This window comes from Indicator indicator, chromosome 38 (assembly GCF_027791375.1).
Source record: "Indicator indicator isolate 239-I01 chromosome 38, UM_Iind_1.1, whole genome shotgun sequence".
Classification (NCBI taxonomy): domain Eukaryota; kingdom Metazoa; phylum Chordata; class Aves; order Piciformes; family Indicatoridae; genus Indicator; species Indicator indicator.
Window position 1 is genome coordinate 3,404,939 of NC_072047.1, and position 23,366 is coordinate 3,428,304.

The 23,366-nt window shown below is 53.2% G+C and overlaps 2 protein-coding genes across 2 annotated transcripts; both read right to left on the reverse strand.

The window, feature by feature from the left end:
• Positions 1-436: 436 nt before the first annotated feature.
• On the reverse strand, positions 437-16,123 carry RAB11FIP1 (RAB11 family interacting protein 1). Its single transcript, XM_054396611.1, has 5 exons — positions 15,771-16,123; positions 9,711-9,931; positions 2,685-3,582; positions 1,443-1,548; positions 437-655 (listed from the first exon to the last, which is right to left on the reverse strand). Exons 1-5 carry the CDS (start codon positions 16,121-16,123, stop codon positions 437-439), a joined length of 1,797 nt encoding a protein of 598 aa, XP_054252586.1.
• Positions 16,124-18,862: 2,739 nt separating this feature from the next.
• ADRB3 (adrenoceptor beta 3) lies at positions 18,863-20,895 on the reverse strand. Its single transcript, XM_054396707.1, has 2 exons — positions 19,607-20,895; positions 18,863-18,902 (listed from the first exon to the last, which is right to left on the reverse strand). The coding sequence occupies exons 1-2, from the start codon at positions 20,893-20,895 to the stop codon at positions 18,863-18,865; spliced, it is 1,329 nt and encodes a 442-aa protein (XP_054252682.1).
• Between the last annotated feature and the right edge of the window lie 2,471 nt (positions 20,896-23,366).

The following is a 23,366-nucleotide window of genomic DNA, read 5'->3' on the forward strand; positions in this document are numbered from 1 at the left end:
TGCACAGGATTTCATATTGCACTACAAGAGAGGGTATGGAATGGGAAGTGATTGATCTATCAAAGCTGCTACATAATAAACCCAGCACTAAAAACCACCTTCACAAAGGATCATCAGTGCCTTGCTGGCAAGCAAAACACATCAAGAACCCTTCACCCACCTGCCTTTGGATCAGATGCCTGAACAAATCTTCCCAAATAATGGAAAGGAACAAACCAATAAATAAGTTGACTCCAGTACTGGACTCCACACACACACACATACACAAGAGCTGACCTAACTCCTAACCAAACTGAGAGAAGAAGGAAGAAGGCAAGAGGTCATTTTCTGTGGGCAGCACAACCTGGACCATCTTCACATCATCTCCTCATTAATTCATCAAATTCCAGCAGCAGGAATCCAGTCCTTTGTCCAACCAACAGCCCCCCGAAAGCTTTTACATCTTTCCAGCTTTTTTGTTTCCAGAGGTTGAGACACGCAGGATGTTTGGGGTTTCCTCCATGACCCTGACCAGAAGGTTATCGATGTAGTCTTCCAGCTCCCGCACCTGGAGATCCTTCCTGCTGATTGTGTCCTTCTGTTTCAGGACCAGCTGGATCAGCTCATCGTGTGTTAGCTGAGCATAGGCATAGGCAGGGTCTGAGGGCTCATATTTCTGAGAGGGAGAGAGGCAGGGTCAGCACAGGGTCAGTACAGACACGTGGGCACTTCAACAGAACGAGAGCTGGCAGCTGGCTTGGGGCAGGCCAGGCAGGAGTCCTGCTACAAACAGACCTGGGGCTGTTTAGGCTGGAGAGGAGAAGGCTGAGAAGGGATCTGATCAATGCCTATCAATATCTGAGGGGTGGCTGTCAAGGTGGTGCCCAGTGAGAGCACAAGGAACAGCAGGTACCAGCTGGAACCCAGGAGGCTCCACCTCGGCTTGAGGAGAAAGCTCTTTGGTGTGAGGGTGCTGGAGGCCTGGAGCAGGCTGCCCAGAGGGGTTGTGGAGTCTCCTTCTCTGGAGGCTTTCAAGACCCAGCTGGAAGTGTGCCCTGCCCTGGGTGATCCTGCTCTGGCAGGGGGGTTGGACTGGGTGATCTCTAGAAGCCCCTTCCCACCCCTGCCACTCTGTGATGCTGTGAGACTCAAAGGACCTTTTGGGCCCTGAGCAAACCCAGCCTGGGCCATCTTCAGGGGTAGCACCACACAGAGCCAACCATTGCCCCTGTCACAGCCACATCATGGCTCACACACATCCCATCCTGCCCACCTCTGGGGAGTCAGAGAATATTTCAAGCCTGTTCCCACCCTTGGGGACTGAGAAAAGGAAAGCTGATTCCTCCCCCATGGCCTACCAATGACTCTGCTCAGGATGCAGACAGGAGCTCAGGCAAACACCACAGGAGCTCTGCTCAACTTACTGCCCAAGCCTTGGTTTCAAGTGCCCCTTCCCTCCATACCTTCATGTTCATCTCCAGCAGCTTTTCATTCATGGTGCTGATGACATTCAGGGTTTTACTCTGGGGCTTGTTTGCTGTGGCATTCATGGGCTTCACAGGATGGAGCCTGCAACATGAAAACAACCTCCTGTTATGGGGGCAGCTGCACAGCACAGCAGCACTACACAGATCTGCAGACTCCAAGCAAGCACAGCAAGGAACTGAGGGAAGTTCCTACCCTGCTCCATCTCCAGAGAGATAAGAGACTGAGCTTGGGGAAGGTGAGGCATTCCTGGCTAAGCTCTAGGGTGTTCAGAAGTATTCTCCAGTCCTCTGCTATCTTTCTTGACCCAAGGCACTGGAGATAAAGCAGCAGTAACCTGGAGGTTACATCACAAGGCAAAAGCCAGGAGAAGGCAGAACACAGCCACAGTTACTCTGCTCTTGGAGCCTGACCTTCCCAACCAGAACATATTTCTCTTCTTGCAACACACCAAATACTTCTACCCTCTTGGGACAAGCCTGAATTCTGCCTTTTCCACTCTGAGCTTACACCACAAGCTGCCAAAAAGTGCTGTCTTCATCTGCTCCAGCTGGGTTGCCATTGCCAGTTTTAATACAGCAAGGAAAATGTGACTTGTTTCTCAGAAAATTCCAACCCAGAAGCAGCCCAGATCCTAGACAGAGCTCTGCAGGTGGAGCACTGAGGGCTGGCAGGTCACTGGGACCATTCCTCAGTAGCCCAGCAGGCAGGAGGGGCTGGAGACAGCTCCAGCAAGCAGCCCTGAGCTCTAGGAGAGGCTTGAACTGCATTGCTGGATGTGAGTCACTTGGAGGCTCAGGAGCCCAGGCCAGCCAGCAAAGGAAGCATCCCAGCTGATGAGGCTTCCTCTGACCACTCTCCCACTCCTGAAAACTGGATCAGTCCCAGCCCCATTCCCCAGTTTTTGAGGAGATGACTCCAGCTGTTGAACTGTGACCAAGTCCCACTCAGGTTTTGCCTCAGAGGGAGTGCTGTGCTGAAGGGCAGCTCCCCTCCAGTGCTCTGGGCCTCCCTTGCAGCCAAGGAGCTTTATCAGCTGCCAGCACCGATCCTGCTCTGGCACAAGAGGCCCCAGGCCCTACCAAATCCAAGGGCCAAGGGGAAGCCAAGGCTGTCCCAGTGCCAGGGCACTGCAAAGTGCTGGAGAGACAGCAGGAAAAGCAAGGCTGCCACCAGCAGCGAGGCCCTGGCTGTGCAGGGCACTGCCCACATTCTCTCACCTGTGCTTAGGAGCCAAGGGTTCAGCACCCTGCTGGCTCAGGTTAGGATATATTTCAGAGGGTGAAACCCAGGCCTGAAGAAGCTTCTTCTTGCCACAGTTTCCTGCTTTATCTGCGGAGCCCTCGGCTGGTGGCTTTTGCGGAGACTCTGCTCTACCATTGGGGGTGTCAGAGGGGAGAGGGGGAGAGGAAGAGCAGGGCTGGGGAGGACTGGACAGGGAGGAAGAGGAAAGAGAAGGCTCAGAGAAGTCATGCTCTGCACACTCAGCACCTGCACTCCTCCTCAGTTCTGGTACCTCCAGAGGACTGCTCTGCTCCCTGGAATGAGACATCCTACCCAAGCCTGGGCCAGCTACCTGCTTCTTGGCACTGTGAACCCCCACGCTGGCAGGCAGCTCAGGTGCTTTGCTTGGCTCACAAGCACCAGCAGCACTTCCTCCTCCTCCCCCCAGAGCAGCTGCAGCAGAGCTACCGGAGTGCTCTTGCAGGTCTTCATGCAAAGGCACTGCACCTAGGGACTGCTTTCCTGCCTCTGCAAGGTTCTCCTCCCCTGCAGCAAGCCCTTGGGGCTCCTGAGGGTCACCCAGCAGCTCCTCGTCAGAGCCTCCCTCCAGGATGACAGGAAGGGTGGCCAGTTTCAGACCACGCTCCCCAGCAAGGGGAACAGCAGACTCCAGCTTTGGGAGGCAATCAGATAAGTCCTCCTGCCCCTCAGTTTCTGAATGCCTGTCACTGCTGAGGTCCCTGAGCATCACTGGTGGGGTGGCAGTCACCAGTGAGCTGCTCTGGGGGAGGCACCCAGCAGCATCTGAGGCTTTGCCATCAGGTAACAGGGGCCCAGCAGCAGGTTTTACACCACGGCCTGCAGGAGGCAGCTCAGCACCTAACTCACCAGCCCCTGGTAGGAGAGCGACTGACTGGTGAGGAGCCTCAGGTTCTCGGAGGTTGACACTCAGGGTATCAGGTGGGGGGCATGGGCTTGTGGGAGGGGAGTCTGTATACTAAAGCACGCGCTCCCGGGCGCCGAGCATCCTGCACTGTACAGAGAGCTCAGGCATCGCATCCCATTTGAATGCGGGCGCGAAGAGTAACCAAGCACCTCGGCGGACCAACAGAGCCTAATCCCCCCGACGCGACTCGCGCGACTCCCTGGCATCTACGTGGTTGCTGTGGCATTGCGAGAAGTCATACACCTTGCATGTCAGAAGCTCCGTTGAGCTCGCAGTGGCGTGGTGCTGTGGCGTTTCTGGGGGACCCTATCATCTCGTCCCTTCACCTCTTGCCTGCTCTGTCTCGTAGCCAGATAATGGTCTCGTCTCACCTTGCTTGTCATCACTTCACATGCTACTGTCGCACTCCTCAGAGGGGAAGCGCTAGCGGCGCTGTTTTCAGCACCATGTCTCGCCCACGGTATACACTCGGTGAGTGAGAGCAGTGCTGCTGGCTGCGCCTCGATGTGGAGAGTGTTGAGTCGCGTGTCATTTCAGTCGTCATCTCTATACCCGCTCCATCGGTCTACGGGGCAGCAGCAGCTACATATTGGTAGACCCGCGAGCCTCGAGGAGCGCTAGCGCCTTCACAGTAATTATTCTGGAGGGGGGACCCCTACCCATGCGTCAGTCTGCTGAGAGTAGAGCTCTTGATGCGATGAATACAGGATGGCTACATTCGGCTCCCTGCTTGCTCAATCAATTGGGAGCCCCGTGCAGATCTCGGGTCACACCACCCTGCTCATCCTCTAGCCTCCCACATGGACCTTGGAACGCGCTTCTGTTAAGGTGCTAGACCTTCACACTAGTCAAGTGAGTTCCTCATGCGTCCCTGCTGGTTTTATTTTTTTCACCTTCTAGCTAGTCCGCCTGGATTAGTGAGTACGTTCCCTCTGACCCAGTTCACAGGAGGTCTCAAAGAGGACCACAGATCTTCCTCTGTTGCGCCCGACGCTCTATGACAATGTCTCCTCAGGTCCTTCAAATGTCCTGCTTCTCCTTGTGATGTCCCGCTGATGAGCCAGAGGGCGGTCGAGGAACGGAGTTGCGTGCAGGAGGGTTGGCTTGTGCTGCCGGCCTGTACGAGGTCTCCTACTCACTCGTTGCAGACTAGCAGGCTCCCCACCTGCACCTGCTAGAGTCCCTCCCAAGACAAGCTTCTTGAAGTGGGAGCAAGAGTGCTCGCTAGCCGCTGCTAGGCGGTTAGCTCTGTGGGAGCAAATACCGGTGTTTGCAAATCATCCACGAGGCAAGATCTGTGGTGCGTCGGCGGAAGAGAAGTCTGGCGAATCACCAGCTTATGGATACTCCTGGCCCCACGCTTGTGTCCTATCCCGCCCAAGCTTGGCTACAGGAAGGGACGGAGTTGGAGTCCCCCATTAGAGCAGTGACCCACTCGCGGAGGGGAGCGAGTAAGGTTGCTAGTGTGGGGTCGCATGAGTAGGCCTGCGGGAAGGCCAGCAGGGTTGGTAGCAGAGTGAAAGACAGAAGGTCTCTGTCCCCCTAAGGCAGTCAAGCAGTGGAATGCTCTGTGTGCCCACTCTAGCTGCGCGTAGATATTGCTCAGAAGGCAGGAAGTAGATTATGTGTGTGCGGCTAAGCTCAGAGGAGTCCTGCCCCATGGTAGGAGGTGCGTGGGGAGCCAGGGGGTGGCACAGATGAGGAGCTGAAGGGAAATGAGCAACTGCATTCAGATGCAAGGAGCCTGATGGGTGCCCTGCCCCTACTCCTGGGCTGAAAAGGGAGCTTTGTGCCACTGAAAAAGCTTCTGCAGCAAAAAGAGATGAGGAGGAGAGGTCAGGAGAGGCCAGCAAGCCCCAGGAATGTATCCTCTCAGGGCCTGGCCCTTTGGCCTTTTTCTGACCCTGCTTTGGGAAACAAAAGGAAGTGTTTGTCCACTCCCTGAGAGAGTGTGCCCCCCCCCAGAAAGAAAAGGCAGGCAAGGGATTCTGGTGCAAGAGTTAGGAAGTGTGGGCTTTTGGTTTTTTTCTCGCCTCTCGCAAGGCAGGCCCCTGTCTGCAAAAAAGGGACAAAAAAACCTTTTTGCATGTCCAACTTTGTGACTGCAACAGGAGGACAGCAACAGTAAACACAAGCTTCTAGCACCAGGTCTCCAACCAAGCTCCTGCCAGCTGGGGGAAGTACGCTGTATTCTATCAGCGCCTTGTGCCAAGAGTACTCCCGTACACGTGCAGCCAGATGTTCCCGCTGGCTTCACAGGACCTTTAGGTGCTTCACAGGTTGGCTCTTTATCCATAGAAGCACAAGACCGCGGCGACACTCTGCGCTGTTGGGCAGTATCACATTGGGCTAGACTTTGCTACAGGAGATCACTGAGGTGTGCTGTGCCACGCGTCCGCTTGTAAGCGCAACGGTGCACCTGTTGTCCTCCCACCCGCGAGAAGACCACTTGTGAATGTAGTACCATCATGCAGCAAGATGTGTTTGTAAGAGCCAGCGTCAGGGCAAGCAGTGGGAAATAAGGAGTATTATGAGTGCCAGAACCATGGAAAGGCAGACCCCCTAAGAATTTATTAGTAGGACTCACCCATTATATTAATTATAATTTATAAAAACATAAATCCTCCTTGCCTTTATATCATAATCTGAAGGACTAAAGGAAGCAGAGTAATCCAAAAAAAAGCCTGCTTGTAAAACAAATTCACCCCAGCTCATCCTTTCACCTCCCTCTCAACAAGTGCCAAAAGCAGACGGCGCTCCAACAGCCTGGACCAACTAGCCAAATTACACTTGGAAGTAAGTAAGAGATTTGGTTTAGAACCTGCTACCTCACCCCCTGGCTTTTTCTAGACAGAGAAGTTAGTTATGTGGCAGGAGAATGTCCAGCAAGGAAAAAAACCAAATACCCCACCCCTGGCAGCAACCTGCAAACTCCGAGTGAGCCCATTGACCTTGCCCTTTCCAGTTTGGCCACTTCTCAGGGACACCCTCTCTCTTGCCCACTCTCTTTTTTCATGCCAAGGGAGAACCTCAGAGCTAATAATGTTATCAACATCACCTTATACCACCCCCATTAGCCAATCCCCTTCCATATGCTTATTCAAATTAGTAGCATCCCGTATAAACACCTTCACCATCACTTCATTCACCCGCATTGCCACCACCACTGACTTGGCTTGACACATCTCAATTTGGCTCTCTCTCATTTATCTCGCCCTCTCTGTGGTGCCGTGCACAGTTATACTTTCCTCCCAATGATGAGCGTGATTTTGAGGTTGAGCTTAGAGTCGTAGCCTCACATCCTTCACTCTCTTGCTCGCTCTTGTGATACTTAACAGCATCCCAAACATTGCATTGTAGCACACCTACTTGTCTATTCCCTCATTAAGACCAGGTTTTCCATTCCGAGCTCGATACTGTTCTCTTTATTGGTCATCCTCTTACAGTTTACTTTACTCTCTTGTTTTCTTTTGTCTTCACCGTTCAATGTTTCTTAGTCATGTGTGTCGTCTACTCTCATCGTCCCCTTGTTCGTCATCTATCATGAGTCTAACATCCCTATACTCGCCTCGATATATCTCAGGCGTCCGACACAAGACAGATCTGCTTCTCCTTGTTTTCAACAATTACTGTCCCTGTACCTTCCTGTGATACACATAATCCCCCTACCGTGTCTGTTCACTCCATTTATTCCCTGCAGTATATGTCAACACGCATTAACTCTCCGCCCTCCTCCATAATGAGAAGTGCATTCCACAGTGTACAATTGAATAAAGTACACTTAGATGACTACTTGTTGTTGCCCTATCTCCTCCTCTTTCTCCCTTACCACTGTATAACATATATCATTATATGTGTTAGCCATTTCCTCCTTCCTTGTGCACTATCCCTCCACACGCTATAAAAAATACCATGCACACATTAAGTGTACAGTTACACATCAAGACATCCTGTCACACTGTCTTGCATCTCGCTTGCCTCGCACGTGAAAGACTACGCGCACTGCACCGGCTTTCTACATAGGCTTGATTTGTCTGATCTTGTATTCCTCCTGTATCTCTAACCCATGATATCTCCTCCACATCCCCACCAGCATAACACTCGTTCTGATCATCCATCACAGACTAATGTACTGTCTCGATCCAGTGTACCTGATTGTACTCCCCATTCCTCCATGCGTCAGCATCGCTGACTATAGAAAGTATACAATCTTTTCACATCTCAGTGTGTAGAACGCTGTATACTGTGATTCCACTCTGAATCAATAAACTTCATCATATCTATAATTTTGACATAGACTCATATAATCCTCATTTTGTCTCGTCATTACCCCAAATTTGTCTAATGAAAAATCTGCCGCATCCAATAAAGAACATATCATTGTTAGTTATGTTTGTATGATTCCTGACTGCAATTGCAAGTGCTACCCTAACTTGCAAGACAGATATACCGAGCCGCCCCCCCCGCCCCCCACGCCCAGTCTAAAGCTGCATCATATATACGATCAGACCGTGTTGTTATCAAAGACCCCCCCTGACCCTATATACTCGCAGTATTGTTATCCACCCCCCATCTCCTATTCTCTAATACACCACACTCGTGACCATATTAATATAATCATTCACCTTTGTAGCACAATCTCACCTATAACATATATCACCCCCTACCCGCACAGAACTGCCCAAATCCAACGCCCTGTTATACATACACACACTAATCTGACAATCACGCCCATAGGCCGCTTATGTCCCTCTATTCATGTCACTATCGAGCCAATTATGTTACCAGAGCACCGTCTCATCTCCCCACCTTAGTCCCTCCGACTCCTTACTCATCCCAGCCCCATCCCCTCATAGGCATCAATGACCATACACATGTGCAATAGCCCTCCGCTCATAACCATGAAGACCAACCCTCCTGTCCATATCCTCTCTATGACACTGTCTCTATATAGTTTCACTTTGCTCTGTACGTGCACAACCACCCATGTTCTACTGTGTTCCTGAGTCACAGTAACACTATATCCATGTCGTCCTTCACTCCTACAGTTCTCCTGCCACACTTCGTGTTGTTATAGTGTCATACTATACGTCACCAAAGACATAGTGTACTTACCAACATTCTGTGAAAACACCAGTCTGTCCCATCGACCACACTGACATCACTGACATCTTCCATTATTGTGTGTGCCATCTTGTACCCACAATCTTGTTCACACATTGTAGACCATTCAATACTCCTTTGTACTGTCGTACTTGTCACATACGCCCTGCGAAACGACTCTTAGATATTGTCTTAATTATACTATTACTACTTTCATAGTTTTGTTGTGTACCTCTCCTACTGACATACATACATTTGTACTTAGTGTGTGTTCTTCTATGTCAGTCAATCTCAATGTGTTACTCTTTAATAGTGTCTGTTACATAAATGTCTTGACAGATTAATTTGTCCTGTGTGTAAATATACATATGTCTCCTAAACCCAGTTTCTCTTGTGCATTTCCAACCACTTCGTACTCTTATGTACACTCGTATGTTCTCTCTGTATTCACTGATCTTTGACAGTTTTGTCTGTCATTTTTCTTATGTTCGCGTTTGAGTAGACCTATAGCAGACACCACTATGCTTCTGTCTTTCTCCATCTCTCTGATTTAACAATCCTCATCAACCATTTGTCATGCCTCCCATTCGCTAATCTCATTATAGTAGATCTCTATGTGTCATTTCATACATGAAAGCTACCAAGACTGTGTGTAGTCTTGTCGCAACACGCCTTGAATTGTGTGTGTTGTTGCTCTAATCATTTCTGTGATCTGTCCTCTCTCACGTGACCAGTCATTACACTTGATCAGGTTCCTTGTAGCGTCACATAGTTTTCTCTTGAGGCATTATGTCGCAACCATATTCTGTGTACTAGATGAATGGTATGTACGCATTCTGATCACTCTGCTCCTCATCTCCTCTTTTTTAGACTGTGTAGGGATATAGATTTTGTGTGACTGTCTCTGTTTATGCCAGCCGTTCTGTGCCTACTCCAGTATAGACGCAGGGGCCTTGCTGTGAGTGCGACTTACAACTCATCGCCGTGTTAAGGATAAATCTGTGCCAAGACTCGCCCTCGGCGTATTGTAGTGCTCTGTGTTGTTGCCAGAACGCTTGATTCTCACTGAGAATTACGTGATGAAGTTCTTGTGTTGCATAGAGCAGATGTTCGCGACAGAGGTGGACACTGGACTGATTCTCGCCATAGAGGTCCCTCTCAACCCTCGCGCCGTGCTTGACACGCGTGACATATCTGCAGAAAACATACATAAGCCAGGGTTTGTCATGATGTTGTCGCGGCAATAGCCGAATGTATCAACTAGATGTGTGAAGTATGAGATGATTTGAAATCCACTGATACAACAATATAAGAATAGTAAAAAAATCCTTTAGTCTTATGAACTACGTATGGTCATAGGGAACCTCAGTGTCCACAGAAAAAGATATTAAGTTTCTGCGATGCGATCTGTCCTATTTGTTCTAGCGGGGAAAAGGATTTGGGTTTTCAGAAACGCTATCAAGAATAACAAGGAAGAGGTTGTAAATAGGTAGAAGATTGGGGGATGTAGGTATATTATAAACATGTTATGTGTTTTACATGTCACAGAGAAATAAGATTAATGATTGACTATAAGATATATAAAAAATAGGATAAGTGACCACGAGGAGAAGAAAAATATAGTAAGACGTCAGAGACAAGACGGCTCTACCACTGTTGTGTGTATCAGCGTACTGTTCGCTGAATGTTGGCGTGTACGGTGTCTTGTGCACTTTACAAGCTAAAATATCCACAAGATGCTCCGTGTTGTTTATGAGCTCGCGTGATTACCTGTCCGACCCCACTCGCCCACTCTCTCCGGAAACTGGCCCCAGTAGCACCGCTGAGTGATAAGAATAGCAAGCCTCTGTGATGCTGGTCACTGGATTCGGCAGTTAAGCCGTATGTCACAGTCCCACACTGATTGAGACGCCATTTGCGTAGTTCCAGGCTCCGTTTTGCAGGCCCCTATGTAGAAGGGCGATGAGAGAAGGATTATCTGTGGTATGGAGATGAAGGGACAGGAAAATTCCATTACAGGATTCCTATCCATGAACTTTTTATCAAACAGATAATTAAATTTATTACCTAGATTTTGTATATCTCTACACACAATATCACACTTTTATCTATAGATTTATGAGAGAGATTTATTATTACTATACACACAATCACAGATATCCTTCTATTGTTCTTTGATCTCTCTATCTATATGTCTCCCTCTCTATTCTCTTATCTATCTATCCAAATTCCCTTTTAACATACTTATCTATCTCTATCTCTATCTTTTCTATCCATCTATCTCTTCTATCTCTATTATCTATCTCTATCATCCTCTATCTATCATATCTATCATTTTATCTCTCTCTCTATCTATATCTATCATCTATCTCTATCTATCTTCTATATCTCTATTATCTATTCTATCCATCTCTATCTATCTATCTATCTCTCATTTATCTCTATCTCTCTATCTCATTTATCTATCTTCATCTCTATCTATCTCATATCTATCATATTTATCTCATCTATCTCTCTATCTCTATATCTATCTCTATCCATCTCTATCTATCTTATCTAACTCTCCTCTCTCTCTTTTACTCTATCTATCTATATCTATCATCTCTATCTATCAATCCATCTATCTCTATCATCTATTCTATCTAATCTATCTATCTATCATATCTATCTATCTATCTATCTATATCCCCTTATCTATCTATTATCTCTATACTATCTATCTATCTATATCTATATCTATCTATCCTCTCTCTCTCTCTGTCTCTCTCACACACACTCTCACAGTATATCAGGAGGTTTGGGAAGAGACCTCCGAAAGAGATCAATCAGGTTCCCAACCCCCAACTGGCACGAGCAGTCCAGCATCTTAGGGGAATCTGGCACAGGAATGCATCCAGGTGGGGTTTTTGGATAACTCTCAGAGAAGGGAGACTCCACAACCCCCTGGGCAGCTGCCTGCTCCAGGGCTCTGTCACCCTCCCTGGAAAAGAAAGTTTCTCCTCATGTTGAGCTGTAAATCTTCTCTATTTCGAGTTTATCTCCCATTGTTCCTGGGCTTTTCTACTGTTGAACCACCCAAAAAGAGCCTGGCCCCCTCCACTTGACCCCCACCCCCTCAGATGTTGGATAGACATTGGATCAGATCCCTCTCAGCCTTCTCTTCCTCAAGACTATTTTTCTCTCTCTCTCTCTCTCTATCTCTATTCTCTCCCTCTCTGTCTATCTATCTATCTGCTTGCATGATCTCTGTTTCTCATGAGACCCTCACCTGCAGTTTACTGTGTCAAATTCTGGTGCCACCCAGCACAAAGAGGATATGAAAACTCCAAGAGTGGGTCCCCAAGGAAAGCCTCTTGAGATGCTCCGAGGGCTGGAGAACCTCCCCTGTGGGGAACAGGCTGAGAGAGTTGGGGCTTGTTCAGCCTGGAGAAGGCTTCAGGGGAGACCTTAGGAGAAGCCTTACAGCACCTGAAGGTATGGCAAAAGAAAGCCAGGACAGGGGACTTCTTACAAGGGCTTGTAGTGACAGGACAAGAGGAAACGGATTGAAGCTTGAAGAGGGCTCGAATTAGACTGGAGAATGAACAAGAAAACGTATTTTCCAGTGATGGTGGTGAGACCACCATCAACAGGTGGAAAGGTATTACCCAGGGAGGTTGTGGATGCCTCCTCCCTGCGAAGGTATTCGCAGGACAGGTTGGATGAGGCCCGTTGGTGCAACCGGGGCTGGTGGGAAGGCTCGTTGATCCCTTGCTCTTGGCTGGGATTTGGAACTAGATGGTTTTTACAAGGTCATCCTCCAAACCTAAAGAAACCATTCTCTGTGATGGTGTACATATGCTCGTGTTTCCATTTTCAGTCCCTCAGATGTGTGCCTCTGTATTTCATGACAGGTGCCGTGTGTCCACAAAATTCATCTCCCATATACTTTGAAAAGTATTGAAAAAAATACTTTGGAGTACCCTTAATTGGCCATCACATTGGAGGTAATATACATTTCTGCTCATTCAAGTTTACCATCACGAGTAAAATTTGGTTCTCTCTGAACATGGAAGTCTCTCCTTTGGGCAAAGATGTTGAGTTCGTTCAGGAAACCTTTGGATGTTGACAAATAAGATATCTCCACCAAGGTTCCACAAATGTTCTTCACAAACTATGTTGGTCCACTTATTCCTGCCTTTATTTCTCACCTTTTCCCTGCCTGACTGTTGGTCCTTAGTATGCTGCATTACACTCCACAAGGACTCAGTTTTTATCTGAGGACATCTTTGGAAGGGCGTCAAGAGGTTTCAGACTATTGTGAAGATACATTTCCTTGTATTCTGTTGTAATGTTACTTTAAGAGCCAGAAGGGAACCCTCTTGTACTAATCAACTGCTCTCTGACGCTAGACGTGTAGAGAGCGCTTGAGAGCGCGTTCGAGACCAAAGCGTCTGGGGCTTTCCACTCACCTCTGCGGCTGGGGACTGGAGCACACCAGGAAGGACGTTCGCAGAACCACCGAACTGTTTGGGTTGGAAAAGGCCTCTAAGATCATTGAGGCCAACCCAACACCACCATGGCCACCAAATCATGGCCCCAAGTGCCATGGCCACAGGTTTCTGGAACACCTCTAGGGATGGGGACAGGGATGGGCAGCCTGTTCCAATTCCTGGCCACTTTCGCAGCAGTGAATTTTATCCCCATCTCACCTAACCCTCGCCTGGCACAATTTCAGGCCATTTCCTCTCCTTCTACACCTGATCCTAGGAAGAAGAGACCAACCCCCTCATCTCAGGGAGCTAGAGAGAGCAATGAGGTCTCTCCTCAGCCTCCTTTTCTCCATCTCCCTCAGCTGCTCCTCACCAGCCCTGCTGTTGACAGACAAACCCTTGGCCCTCCTCTGAAACGCTGCTCCAGACTACTCAGCACATCAAGGAAGTGCTTGAGGTAGCCTACACCACCACCACACCTGCTCTGTTACCACTGAATGACTTTCAAACCACATCAGGGCCAGGAAAGAGAATTATCAGCTCTGCACACCAAAGCTTTTGTCTGTGGCTGGAGCCACAGACTTCCTGACTCCGCAGAACCGATAGGAAAAGCCTCTGGAAAACACTGGCTTCTTCCTCCTCACCAGCTGGAATGGGACCTAAAGGAAGCAAAGAGGGCATGCAAACTGCCCCTCCATTGCATTTACATCTGAAGCCCTTGGAAGGTGCACTGGAAGCGATGAGAAAGAAGAGGAGAAGGCAGCTGGCTTCAGAGGAAATTCCAAATGAGCATTAACTTGGAGATGAATTCAGAAACAGAAACACTCCAGAGGGAAACGAACTCCTGAGCCCCATGCAGCAGGCACTGCGCTCTGAAAGTCAATCAGGTGCTGCCAACCTGCCCCCAAAACACAAAATCCTTCACTTCTGAGGTCAGTCTGCACCTGTCCATCAACACAGGGAGTTGGACTAGATGACCTTCAAAGGTCCCTTCCAATGCAAAGCATTCTGCCATTCTAACACAGGTTGATTTTCCAGATAAAACCAGCCCTGTGCAGGGGCAGGCTGCCAGGGCAGCTCCGTGCTGACAGCAGGGCTTCAAAGAGAACCTCCGGGGCTGGGGGAATGACACTGATAGCTGGAAATCATGGAATCATCACAGAATGGTCTGGGCTGGATGGGACCTTGAAGATCATCCAGTTCCAAACCCCCTGCCATGGGCAGGGACACCTCCCACCAGCCCAGGTTGCTCAGGGCCTCATCCAACCTGGCCTTGAACATCTCCAGGAAGGGAGCATCCACAGCTGCCCTGGGCAACCTGTTCCAGTGTCTCCCCACCCTCACTGCAAAGAATTTCTTCCTCATCTCCAGTCTCAATCTCCCCTCTTCCAGCTCAAAGCCATTCCCCTTCCTCCCAGCACTCCAAGCCCTTGTCTAAAGTCCCTCCCCAAACATCAGGAATTTTCCCAGGAGCATCAAAGTTGGATTGGAGGTTTGTTTCTTTTTTTTTTTTTTCCCTTCAATTTTCCTTTGGCCCAGACACAAAGAAACCAACCCAGGAGGCCCTGCAGGGAGGGCTGACTCCCTGAACTCTCCTGACTGAAGGCACCTCGTGCTCCACGGTGTCAACACAGCAGCCCTTGACACAACCTTAATGACAGCCTCGCTGTAATTGAGGCTCTGCAAGCGGTGATGGCTTCATCAAAAGCCACGACACAGCCCAGCCACTGCCAACTCCTGCATCTGCTCAGGTGAACACGAGGAGGAAGGTGACTCACCAAGGCCACCCCAAACCACATTACAAGGCTGCTGACTCCTGGTCAAACCCTTCCCAGTCACCACTGTGGGATTCCAGAGCTCCAGCCCCGTGTTTATGTTCAAAGGAGCAGGTATGACACAGAGCTGGCGCTGAGGGTTAGAGGAGAAGTCTCCCAGCTTGGTGTCCTGCTGGCAGCAGTGATGCCAGCCCCTGCAAGGTGGAATTATGTGCTCCTGGGTGCACTTGGGCTCTGCCAAGTGTTTATGAAGGAAACTCCACCAGCGGCTGGCCACAGCCTGGCTTTGTTCTCCAGCAGAAGGTGAAGGTGTTTCAAAGACTGAGCTGCTGGAGCGTGTCCAGAGAAGGGTAACAAAGGGTCTGGGCTCACCCTCGGAGGTTTGAGGGATCCTTGTGGGACAGAGAGGTTCTCTGCCAGATGATCACATCGCTGGGGGACACAGAGGTGCCTCAGCAGTGTCCCCTACCTCGATGGGGCACAAAGGTCCCCCAGGAGAACTCCACACCCCTACGGGGCAGAGATTTCCATAAGGAACAGGACATCCTGTAGGCACTTGTGGTCATCCATCAGCTCCCCAGGCCCCCTCCATCACTCTTCCCAGCTCCTGTGGGGCACATCGACACCCGCCGACACCACCTCCTCCCGACCCTCCTGGGGCACACAGGCCGCTTCATGACGCCCTCAGAGCCCCCGATCCCAACTGCTCCTGTGCCGCTCGGTCCCCTCACAGCTGCCGGTTCCGCCCCCGCGTCACCCTCGGTCCCCTGCTAGCCCCGGGCCCACCTGGTGTGCCGCCGGCCGCCGTCGGCCCTCAGCGCGGCCAGATCCACCTCCGCCCGCCCCAGGAACTTGTCGAGGCCGACGAGGGCGCGGTGCAGCACGGTGAGGCGGAGGGCGGCGGGCCGCGGCGGCGGCGGCAGCTCGAAGGTGGCCTCCTCCCGCCACAGCGGCTGCCCCTGGCACCGCTCCGCCACCGAGGTGGAGAACTTCTCACGGCCCAGCGCCATCACGGTGTAGGCATCGCTGCCGCCACCGCCCGCCGCCGCCTTGGCCCGCAGTCCCCGCGCCCGCAGCACCGTCACCTGCACATGGGTGGGAACCCAGGCCGGGGCCGTGCCCGCGCCCAGGCCGGACATGGCGATGGCGGCGGCGGCGGCGGCGGCGGCAGCGGCAGCGGCAGCGGGAGAGGAGCGGGAATGGGAACGAGAGCAGCAGCGGGAGCAGCCCCGGTGCGCGCCTGCCCCGCCCCTCTCGCGAGAGCACGGGGCGGGGCTTGGGGAGGGGCGGGGCTGGGGGCGGGCAGGTGTGCGACGTGTGTGACAGGTGTGTGACACGGACAGAGGTGTGCAGGTGTAGACAGGTGTGTATAGGCGTGACGTGCGTGTACAGGTGTGGGCAGCTGCATGGCAAGTGCAGGTGTGTGACACGTACGGGTGTGTGACAAGTGCGGGTGTGGGCAGGTGTGGACAGATGTTTAGAGGTGTGTGACGTGCAGGTGACATGCCTGTGTGTGCAGGTGTGGCATGTACAGGTGTGTGACACGTACAGGTGACATGCATGTGTGTGCAGGTGTGGCATGTACAGGTGTGTGGCATGTGCAGGTGACATGCATGTGTGTGCAGGTGTGGCATGTACAGGTGTGTGACATGTACAGGTGACATGCATGTGTGTGCAGGTGTGGCATGTAAAGGTGTGTGACATGTACAGGTGACATGCATGTGTGTGCAGGTGTGGCATGTACAGGTGACATGCATGTGTGTGCAGGTGTGGCATGTACAGGTGTGTGATATGTACAGGTGACATGCATGTGTGTCATGTACAGGTGTGTGACATGTACAGGTGACACATGTGTGTGCAGGTGTGGCATGTACAGGTGTGTGACACGTACAGGTGTGTCCAGGTGTGACGTGTAAAGGTGTGTGCAGGTGTGGCATGTAAAGGTGTGTGACATGTACAGGTGACATGCATGTGTGTGCAGGTGTGGCATGTACAGGTGTGTGATATGTACAGGTGACATGCATGTGTGTCATGTACAGGTGTGTGACATGTACAGGTGACACATGTGTGTGCAGGTGTGGCATGTACAGGTGTGTGACACGTACAGGTGTGTCCAGGTGTGACATGTAAAGGTGTGTGCAGGTGTGGACAGGTGTGTGGCATGCAGGGGACACGCACAGGTGTGACACACACATACAGGTGTGTGACACATGCAGATGTGGGGGGCTCCCTGCCTCTCCCAATCTAATATCCCCGCTGGTAAAACCTCCTGAATTCTGGTGGGATGCCAGTGTCCCTGCAAACCCCTGTGGGGCAGGGGATTACAGGGCTCAGGGAGATGTGGCAGGGTTAGTGGGTGGCACTGTGGCATACCCAGAGCCTGGCTTCTCTTTGCCTGCCTGTTCAGGAGGGCTCTGCCAGCCACAGCCCCAGGGAAGGGGTTGCATGCACTCCCAAGCTTTGGGCAGTCTCTCGGGCAGGGCAGATGGGAGAAGCCTCCCTCTGCTTGGCACAGACTGGAAGGCATTGTGGTGTTTCCAAGGTTTATTTCACATGGGGAGTCGGGGAGACAGGACAAAAACTCAACAGTCACAGTGACGTATTTACACCCAAGGGCATCCCCAAATCACAGCATGGTGAAGGGCACAGTCCTGAGCTCTGCTCACACTGCAGTGGGCACAGAGGAGCTGGACTAGCACTGCCAACACCTCCCGCCAGCAGAAAGAGGTTAAAAACAAGAGCTTGACCTCCCTGCCTTGCCCCTCTGCCCCATGTACCCAGACCAGAGGGCAGAGACCTCGGAATGAAAAACCTCCCTCCTCCCTGCCTGACCCCACTGCTGCTCCTCCAGCTTCAGCCACCCCAAACAGCACAGAAACACAAACATCTGCCCCGAGTGGGCAGGGAGAAACAGGAGGTTTAACAAGAGCAGAATTCACTTCCCCCCCCTGCCCCCCCCCCCCCCCCCCCCCCCATGTTCGGAGCTCCCCTTGCTCCCCTTTGTCTTTCCTTTGCCAAAGGTATCGTTGCAGCTCCCGGGACCACTCCCAGCCCTGGGAATGCAGCTGGGATGGCGTGGAGATCCTGGAAAGGGTTCATGTCTGCAGAAAATTCTCCCCTTCCTGATGGGCTACCCAAAACTTGCCCAAGCCCAGCACGACAGAGTTCTTCGTCCTTCAAGAGAGCTGAGCCACCGCGTCCTGCTGCCAGCCATGCCAGGAAGCACCCCTGGGTGGGATCTTGTCCCTCCTCCACAGGGACATCCCCGAGGCTGAGCTGCCTCTTGGGGAGTGGCTCAGGAGCTTGTTCCCAGCTGCCGCCAGCTCTCCCACCCCAGCAGCACGGATGAGCCAGCTCCAGGGGCCCTGCTGTGCCCACGAGAGCTCCCGAGGGATAGTGCTTCTCTTCTCCAGGTTGGTGCAAGCACCAGCGGGTCCTTCCAGCGCCGTCACCCCCAGCGCTGCTCTTTTGACCCCTTCGCAAAGGCCGGCCCTGCAGGAAGAGGGTGGGAGGTGGCACAGCATCACCCAGCAGGCTCAACCCTCGCAGCTGCACGCTCCAGGGGACAGGGGCCCGAAGCCACCACCCTGGAAGACAGGGGAGCAGGAGGCGTGGAGGGGGACCCAGGACCAGAGCAGGGCGGAAAGCACCACACATAAGGTCCGGAGGTCCAGCAGCCTGTCAGCCAACAGGGTCTTGGCATCCCAGGGAGGTGTGGGCAGATGGCCAGGATGACGCCAGGCTCATGTGCCCCCTGAAAGCAGGCAGCTGCCCATGGGCTGGCCAAAGGCAACAGGGAAGGCAGCAGCCAAAACAGGCAGAGGAGACTCTGCCCTCACCCCACACTCACTCTCTTCCTGGCTCTCAGCTGCTCCCCGTCAGATGGAAGGACCCACTGGTGCCTCTCTGCCAGCAAACCTTCAACAGGAGAGAGGAGTGAGTGAGGAGCCAGGACCTCTCCCATGGTTCATGAACCCCCCATAATTCACCATCCCATGCTCCCGGGATGGATGGATCTTTCCTCAGAACACACAACTCCAAGGGATGCTTTCTGGCTCCTCTTTCTGCACCTCTCTGCCCATAGCAGCTCTGCCTGCGTGTGCTGGCAGGAACCTCTCCTGCCTTTGGGCATCGGTATCCACAGCAATCAGAATCATTCAAATCTTATCATACTAATACAAATCTCGGGGGGGGGCGGGGGGACCCTGACATTTTCAGAAGGAGGTGGGAACCCACATACAGGGGCAGTGGGCTGGCAGGGCAGAGCTACAGCTTCCCTATTCACTACCAGCATTTTCTTGATCAAGGAACGGCAGATCCCATGCTGGCAGGCTGGGGTTCTCCCCAGGAAGATACCGGGCTGGGCTGGGACCCCAGTTCTGCAGCCCAGTGGAAGAGCCAAAGTTTCAAGGGAACCTAAAAGCAGAGAGCAGTAGTCCCCAGCTCTTCACCTCAGCACCTCTCCCCCACACCCCAGAGTCTTCCAATTCTGGGGTCTGCCTGCCCCCCAGCTCCACACTGCACTGTCAGACGACGTCCCCACCATCTGCCCCCCTCCTGATAACACCCTAAAGGGCTGTTCCCTCCAGAACCTCCCTGAGCAAGCACCTGCGGGTACCTACTGGTCAAGCTGCAAGCACAGCGTGGTCTGAGTGCCCTGCAGCTGGGACTCGCCCAGGGGCCGCTGCCGGTGGCAACTGCCCTGGGTCAGGCTGTTCTCCTCCGTCCGGCTGCTGCACTGACTGCTGCTGCCGCTGTCCCGAGCCTCACCGTCCTCCTCGGGGCGCCCGGGGGCCTTGCTGTCTTCCGAGGGACCCCTTCCGGGGCTGAAAGCACAGGGGCAGCGCTGCAGGTCCCGGGAGACGGAGTGGAGGCGGCGGCCAGCGCGGCGCGGGCAGCATAGCAGCTTGCGGAAGGCACTCCTGAAGTCGGGGCTGCGGCAGTAGATGATGGGGTTGAAGGCTGAGTTGACGTAGCCCAGCCAGTTGAGGAAGAGGAAGAGCTGGTCCGACACCAGCGGCCGGCAGAAGACCTTGATGATGTTGGCCACGAAGAAGGGCAGCCAGCAGAGTGTGAAGGTGCCCATGATGATGCCCAGGGTCTTGAGTGCCTTGTGTTCCTTGATGGCCAGCAGGCGGGAGGGACGCCTCCGCCGGCCGCTCTGGGAGCTGGGGCTGGGGGGCTCCTGCAGGAACCTCAGCTTGTCCTTGCCGATGAGCTGGACGTGCCGCGTGGCCACGGCAAAGACGCGGACGTAGACGAAGATCATGACAAGCAGCGGCACGTAGAAGGAGATGGTGGAGGAGACGATGGCGTAGGTCATGTTGGTGACAAAGTCACAGCAGCGGGGGTCGTCGTAGCAGCGCACCGCCTGCTCGTCCGCCCCGTCCCGCCACCAGTGGTTCATGATGGGGAGGAAGGAGATGAAGGCGGAGATGGCCCAGACCAGGCACACCACGGCCCGCGCCCTGCCCTTGGTCACCAGCGCCTCGTACTGCAGGGGCGAGGTGATGGCGAGGTAGCGATCCACGGCGATGGCACAGAGGGTCTCGATGCTGGCCGTGACACACAGCACGTCCAGCGAGGTCCACAGCTCGCACACCACCGTGCCATAGGGCCAGTGCCCGCTCAGAAGGATGATGGCCCCGGGGGGCACCACCAGCAAACCCATGATGAGGTCGGCACAAGCCAGCGAGGTGATGAAGATGTTGGTCATGGTCTGCAGCCTCGGCGTCCTGGCGATGGCCACGATCACCAGCAAGTTGCCGCCCACGATGACCAGCACGGTGAGGCTCAGGGCAGCCCCCACCACCCACTGCCGGCTCAGGCTGCTGGCACCGCTGCAGTTGGTGCCCAGCGCGGCTACCCCCCAGGTGCTGCCGTTGCCGTAGGGCAGGGGCAGGGGACTCATCTCCGCCGGGCTCGGGGTAGGTGTCTCGGTCCCGCAGCCCGGACGTGCCCGCCCCGCTGCCCGCCGCAGCCCGGAGCAGCCCTCGGGGGGCACCGGCGGGGCTGCAGCGGGGCCGCGCTCCCTCCACCGCGCTCCCGGGACCGCTCGGGGAGGAGGAGGAGCCTTTAAAGGCTCGGGGGGGAAGAGGGGGGTGGCCACGGGCTGCCCCGTTCCGGAGATCAATGAAAGGGGAGCGGGCTGCGGCACCGCCTTTTCCACCCTCTGGGGAGCTCTGCTTCCCTCCGGCATCCCCACGGTGCAGCCGGCCCCTCGCCTTGTGCTTTCCCCGGCTCCCTGCTCCTCACCGTGAGCCCCTCTCTGTGCCCTCCAACCCCTCTCCATCAGCTCCAGCTCCTCTCCCTGTACCCTCTCCCTGTGCCCCTCTCCATGCCTTCCAGCCTCTCCCGGTGCCCTCCAGCCCCTTGCCCTGTACCCTGGTCTCACACCATCTGTCCTTGCTCTCCCTGCACCATGCCGTGCACATACCAACATCTCACCACGCACCCTGGTCCTTCTTTGCACTCCTCTCGCCCTGCACCCTTCACTCTGCACCCCCCATTCCCTCTCTGCACCTCTCACCATCTGCTTTGGTCCTTCTCCATGCCCATCAACATCCTACCCTTGCTCTGAACCCTTCCCTGTGCACTCCAGGACCTCACTACATGCCACTCACTATGTGCCACTCTCCATACCACCCTCACCATGCTCAGGCTCTCCCTGGGCTGTCCCTGGTGAGGACAATGACACCCCTGTCCCCCCACATCAGCAGAAAGGTGGCACAATGACACCGTGCCAGTGCCATCTCCACTCCAAAGCCCAGCACCCCGTGTGTCCCTCAGTCACTTCCATCTTTATTATCCAAATCTCCTTTCCCACTGGTGGAGGAGAAGGATCAGACCTTTGCTGCTCCCCTCCTGCATTTGGGTGGGTGCTGGTGTTCCAGAGACCCCCACCCACACTTCCTCCTCCACACATGGCAACAGGGGAGCCACCTTTCCAAACTGGAAGGCACTGGGCTGCCCCAGCAGGCTTGGCTGCATCATTGACTCCAGCGCTACTCCTCCTGAGGGCCTCTGGGCAGGCTCCAAAGTGGGTTAATTTTTTCACTATCAGCTATTTATACAAATCCTGGAACTTCTGAGAAGGGCCCTCTCCAAATATGGCATTTTTAAAGTTGCAGCCAAATGGGGGAATGTTGACAAAGAGGAAGGGGGAGAATATATATATATGTGTGTGTGCAAAAAAATTATCCTGTTGGCATTTCATCCCATTCATGAGCAAGCAAAACAGAGCCCCATTTTTTACAAGCCTGAGCCTTACAAGAGTGTTTTGGTTGTTCAAAGCAGTCAGAAGAGGACTTGATGCAACTCCTTGTAGCTCCCAACTCTGGCATTTGCTGCTGGCTCAGACCAAGCCCTGGATTTGCTGTTTACAGGGCAATGTGTCCTGCCACTGGAGTGGCACCAAGGAGGCATGTCCAGGGCAGTTGTTATCCTTCCAGTGTGGCTGCCCAGGTACCTCCAGCATGCTCCAGCCCACAGAGCCACAGCTTCTGGGGGCCACTCAGAGACCACTGGACACCTCTAGACACCTCACCTTCTCCAGCTAGTGACCAGCACAGCTCCCCAGACAGTGCCATGGTGACCTTCTGCTGGCATCCTGAGCCTGTGGGAGATGTAGATCACCCTCCCTGATCTTAAACACAGTTTTTACATGCTGGCAACTCCTGCTTACGTAGATCTAAGTCCCTGCACTGTTTAATCCCAGTCCTGCAGCCTTATCCACCCCAAGCAGGCTGCAGGCACACAACAGCCCCAATTAAAGTGTTCCAGGTTCACAGGTACAGTTCCAGTTCTATTAATGCCTTCACTGAGCTGTGCAGAGCAAGGAAATCATCACCTGGCATGATATAGATAGAGGAGAGCTTGTGATGGCTGCAGGAGCTTGGCAGACACAAGGTCTGGCTCCAGCTCACTGCAGGGAAGGGCAATGCACCCCAAGGGGTGATGTGATGGTGAGGGTCACACTGTCAGGATGAGCCAGAGCTGTGGTGCTGAGCTTCTCATCTGTAAACAGGAGAGGCAGACCTTGTCCAAACCCAGCCTATGAAGGTGCAGAGCAGGACAGCATGGAGGAAGGGAGCACAGATGATTTCTGTCTGCCCAAGGGACAGCCCCAGCCTGGGCAAGTAGTCCACGAGCCTGTGTGCAGAAAGCTGGCAGGGAGGAGGGCACCAGCTCACAGATCCCTGCCCAAGCTCCCATGACCTGCCACCTCAGGTATTAAACAGTTTTAATCCTCTATCCCTCCTGTTCAGTTCCTAATTGCATCCCTGAGCTCACCCAACTCTGGCTGGCTCCCAAGGGGGCAGGCAAGCACCAAGGAGGGGCTGAGCTCAGTGGGAGGAGAGTCTGGGCAGCACCGGGCCAGAG

Bases quoted from the DNA above. Each gene is read 5' to 3' on its own strand.
- RAB11FIP1 (XM_054396611.1), bottom strand. From the start codon at position 16,123: ATGTCCGGCCTGGGCGCGGGCACGGCCCCGGCCTGGGTTCCCACCCAT. The intron at 9,932-15,770 runs GTGGGCCCGGGG...TGTTTTCTGCAG, and splicing joins GGCGGCCGGCGGCACACCAG to ATATGTCACGCGTGTCAAGC. The intron at 656-1,442 runs GTATGGAGGGAA...TCTCCCTCTCAG, and splicing joins TGCTGGAGATGAACATGAAG to AAATATGAGCCCTCAGACCC.
- ADRB3 (XM_054396707.1), bottom strand. From the start codon at position 20,895: ATGAGTCCCCTGCCCCTGCCCTACGGCAACGGCAGCACCTGGGGGGTA. The intron at 18,903-19,606 runs GTAGGTACCCGC...CTCCTGTTGAAG, and splicing joins CTGTGCTTGCAGCTTGACCA to GTTTGCTGGCAGAGAGGCAC.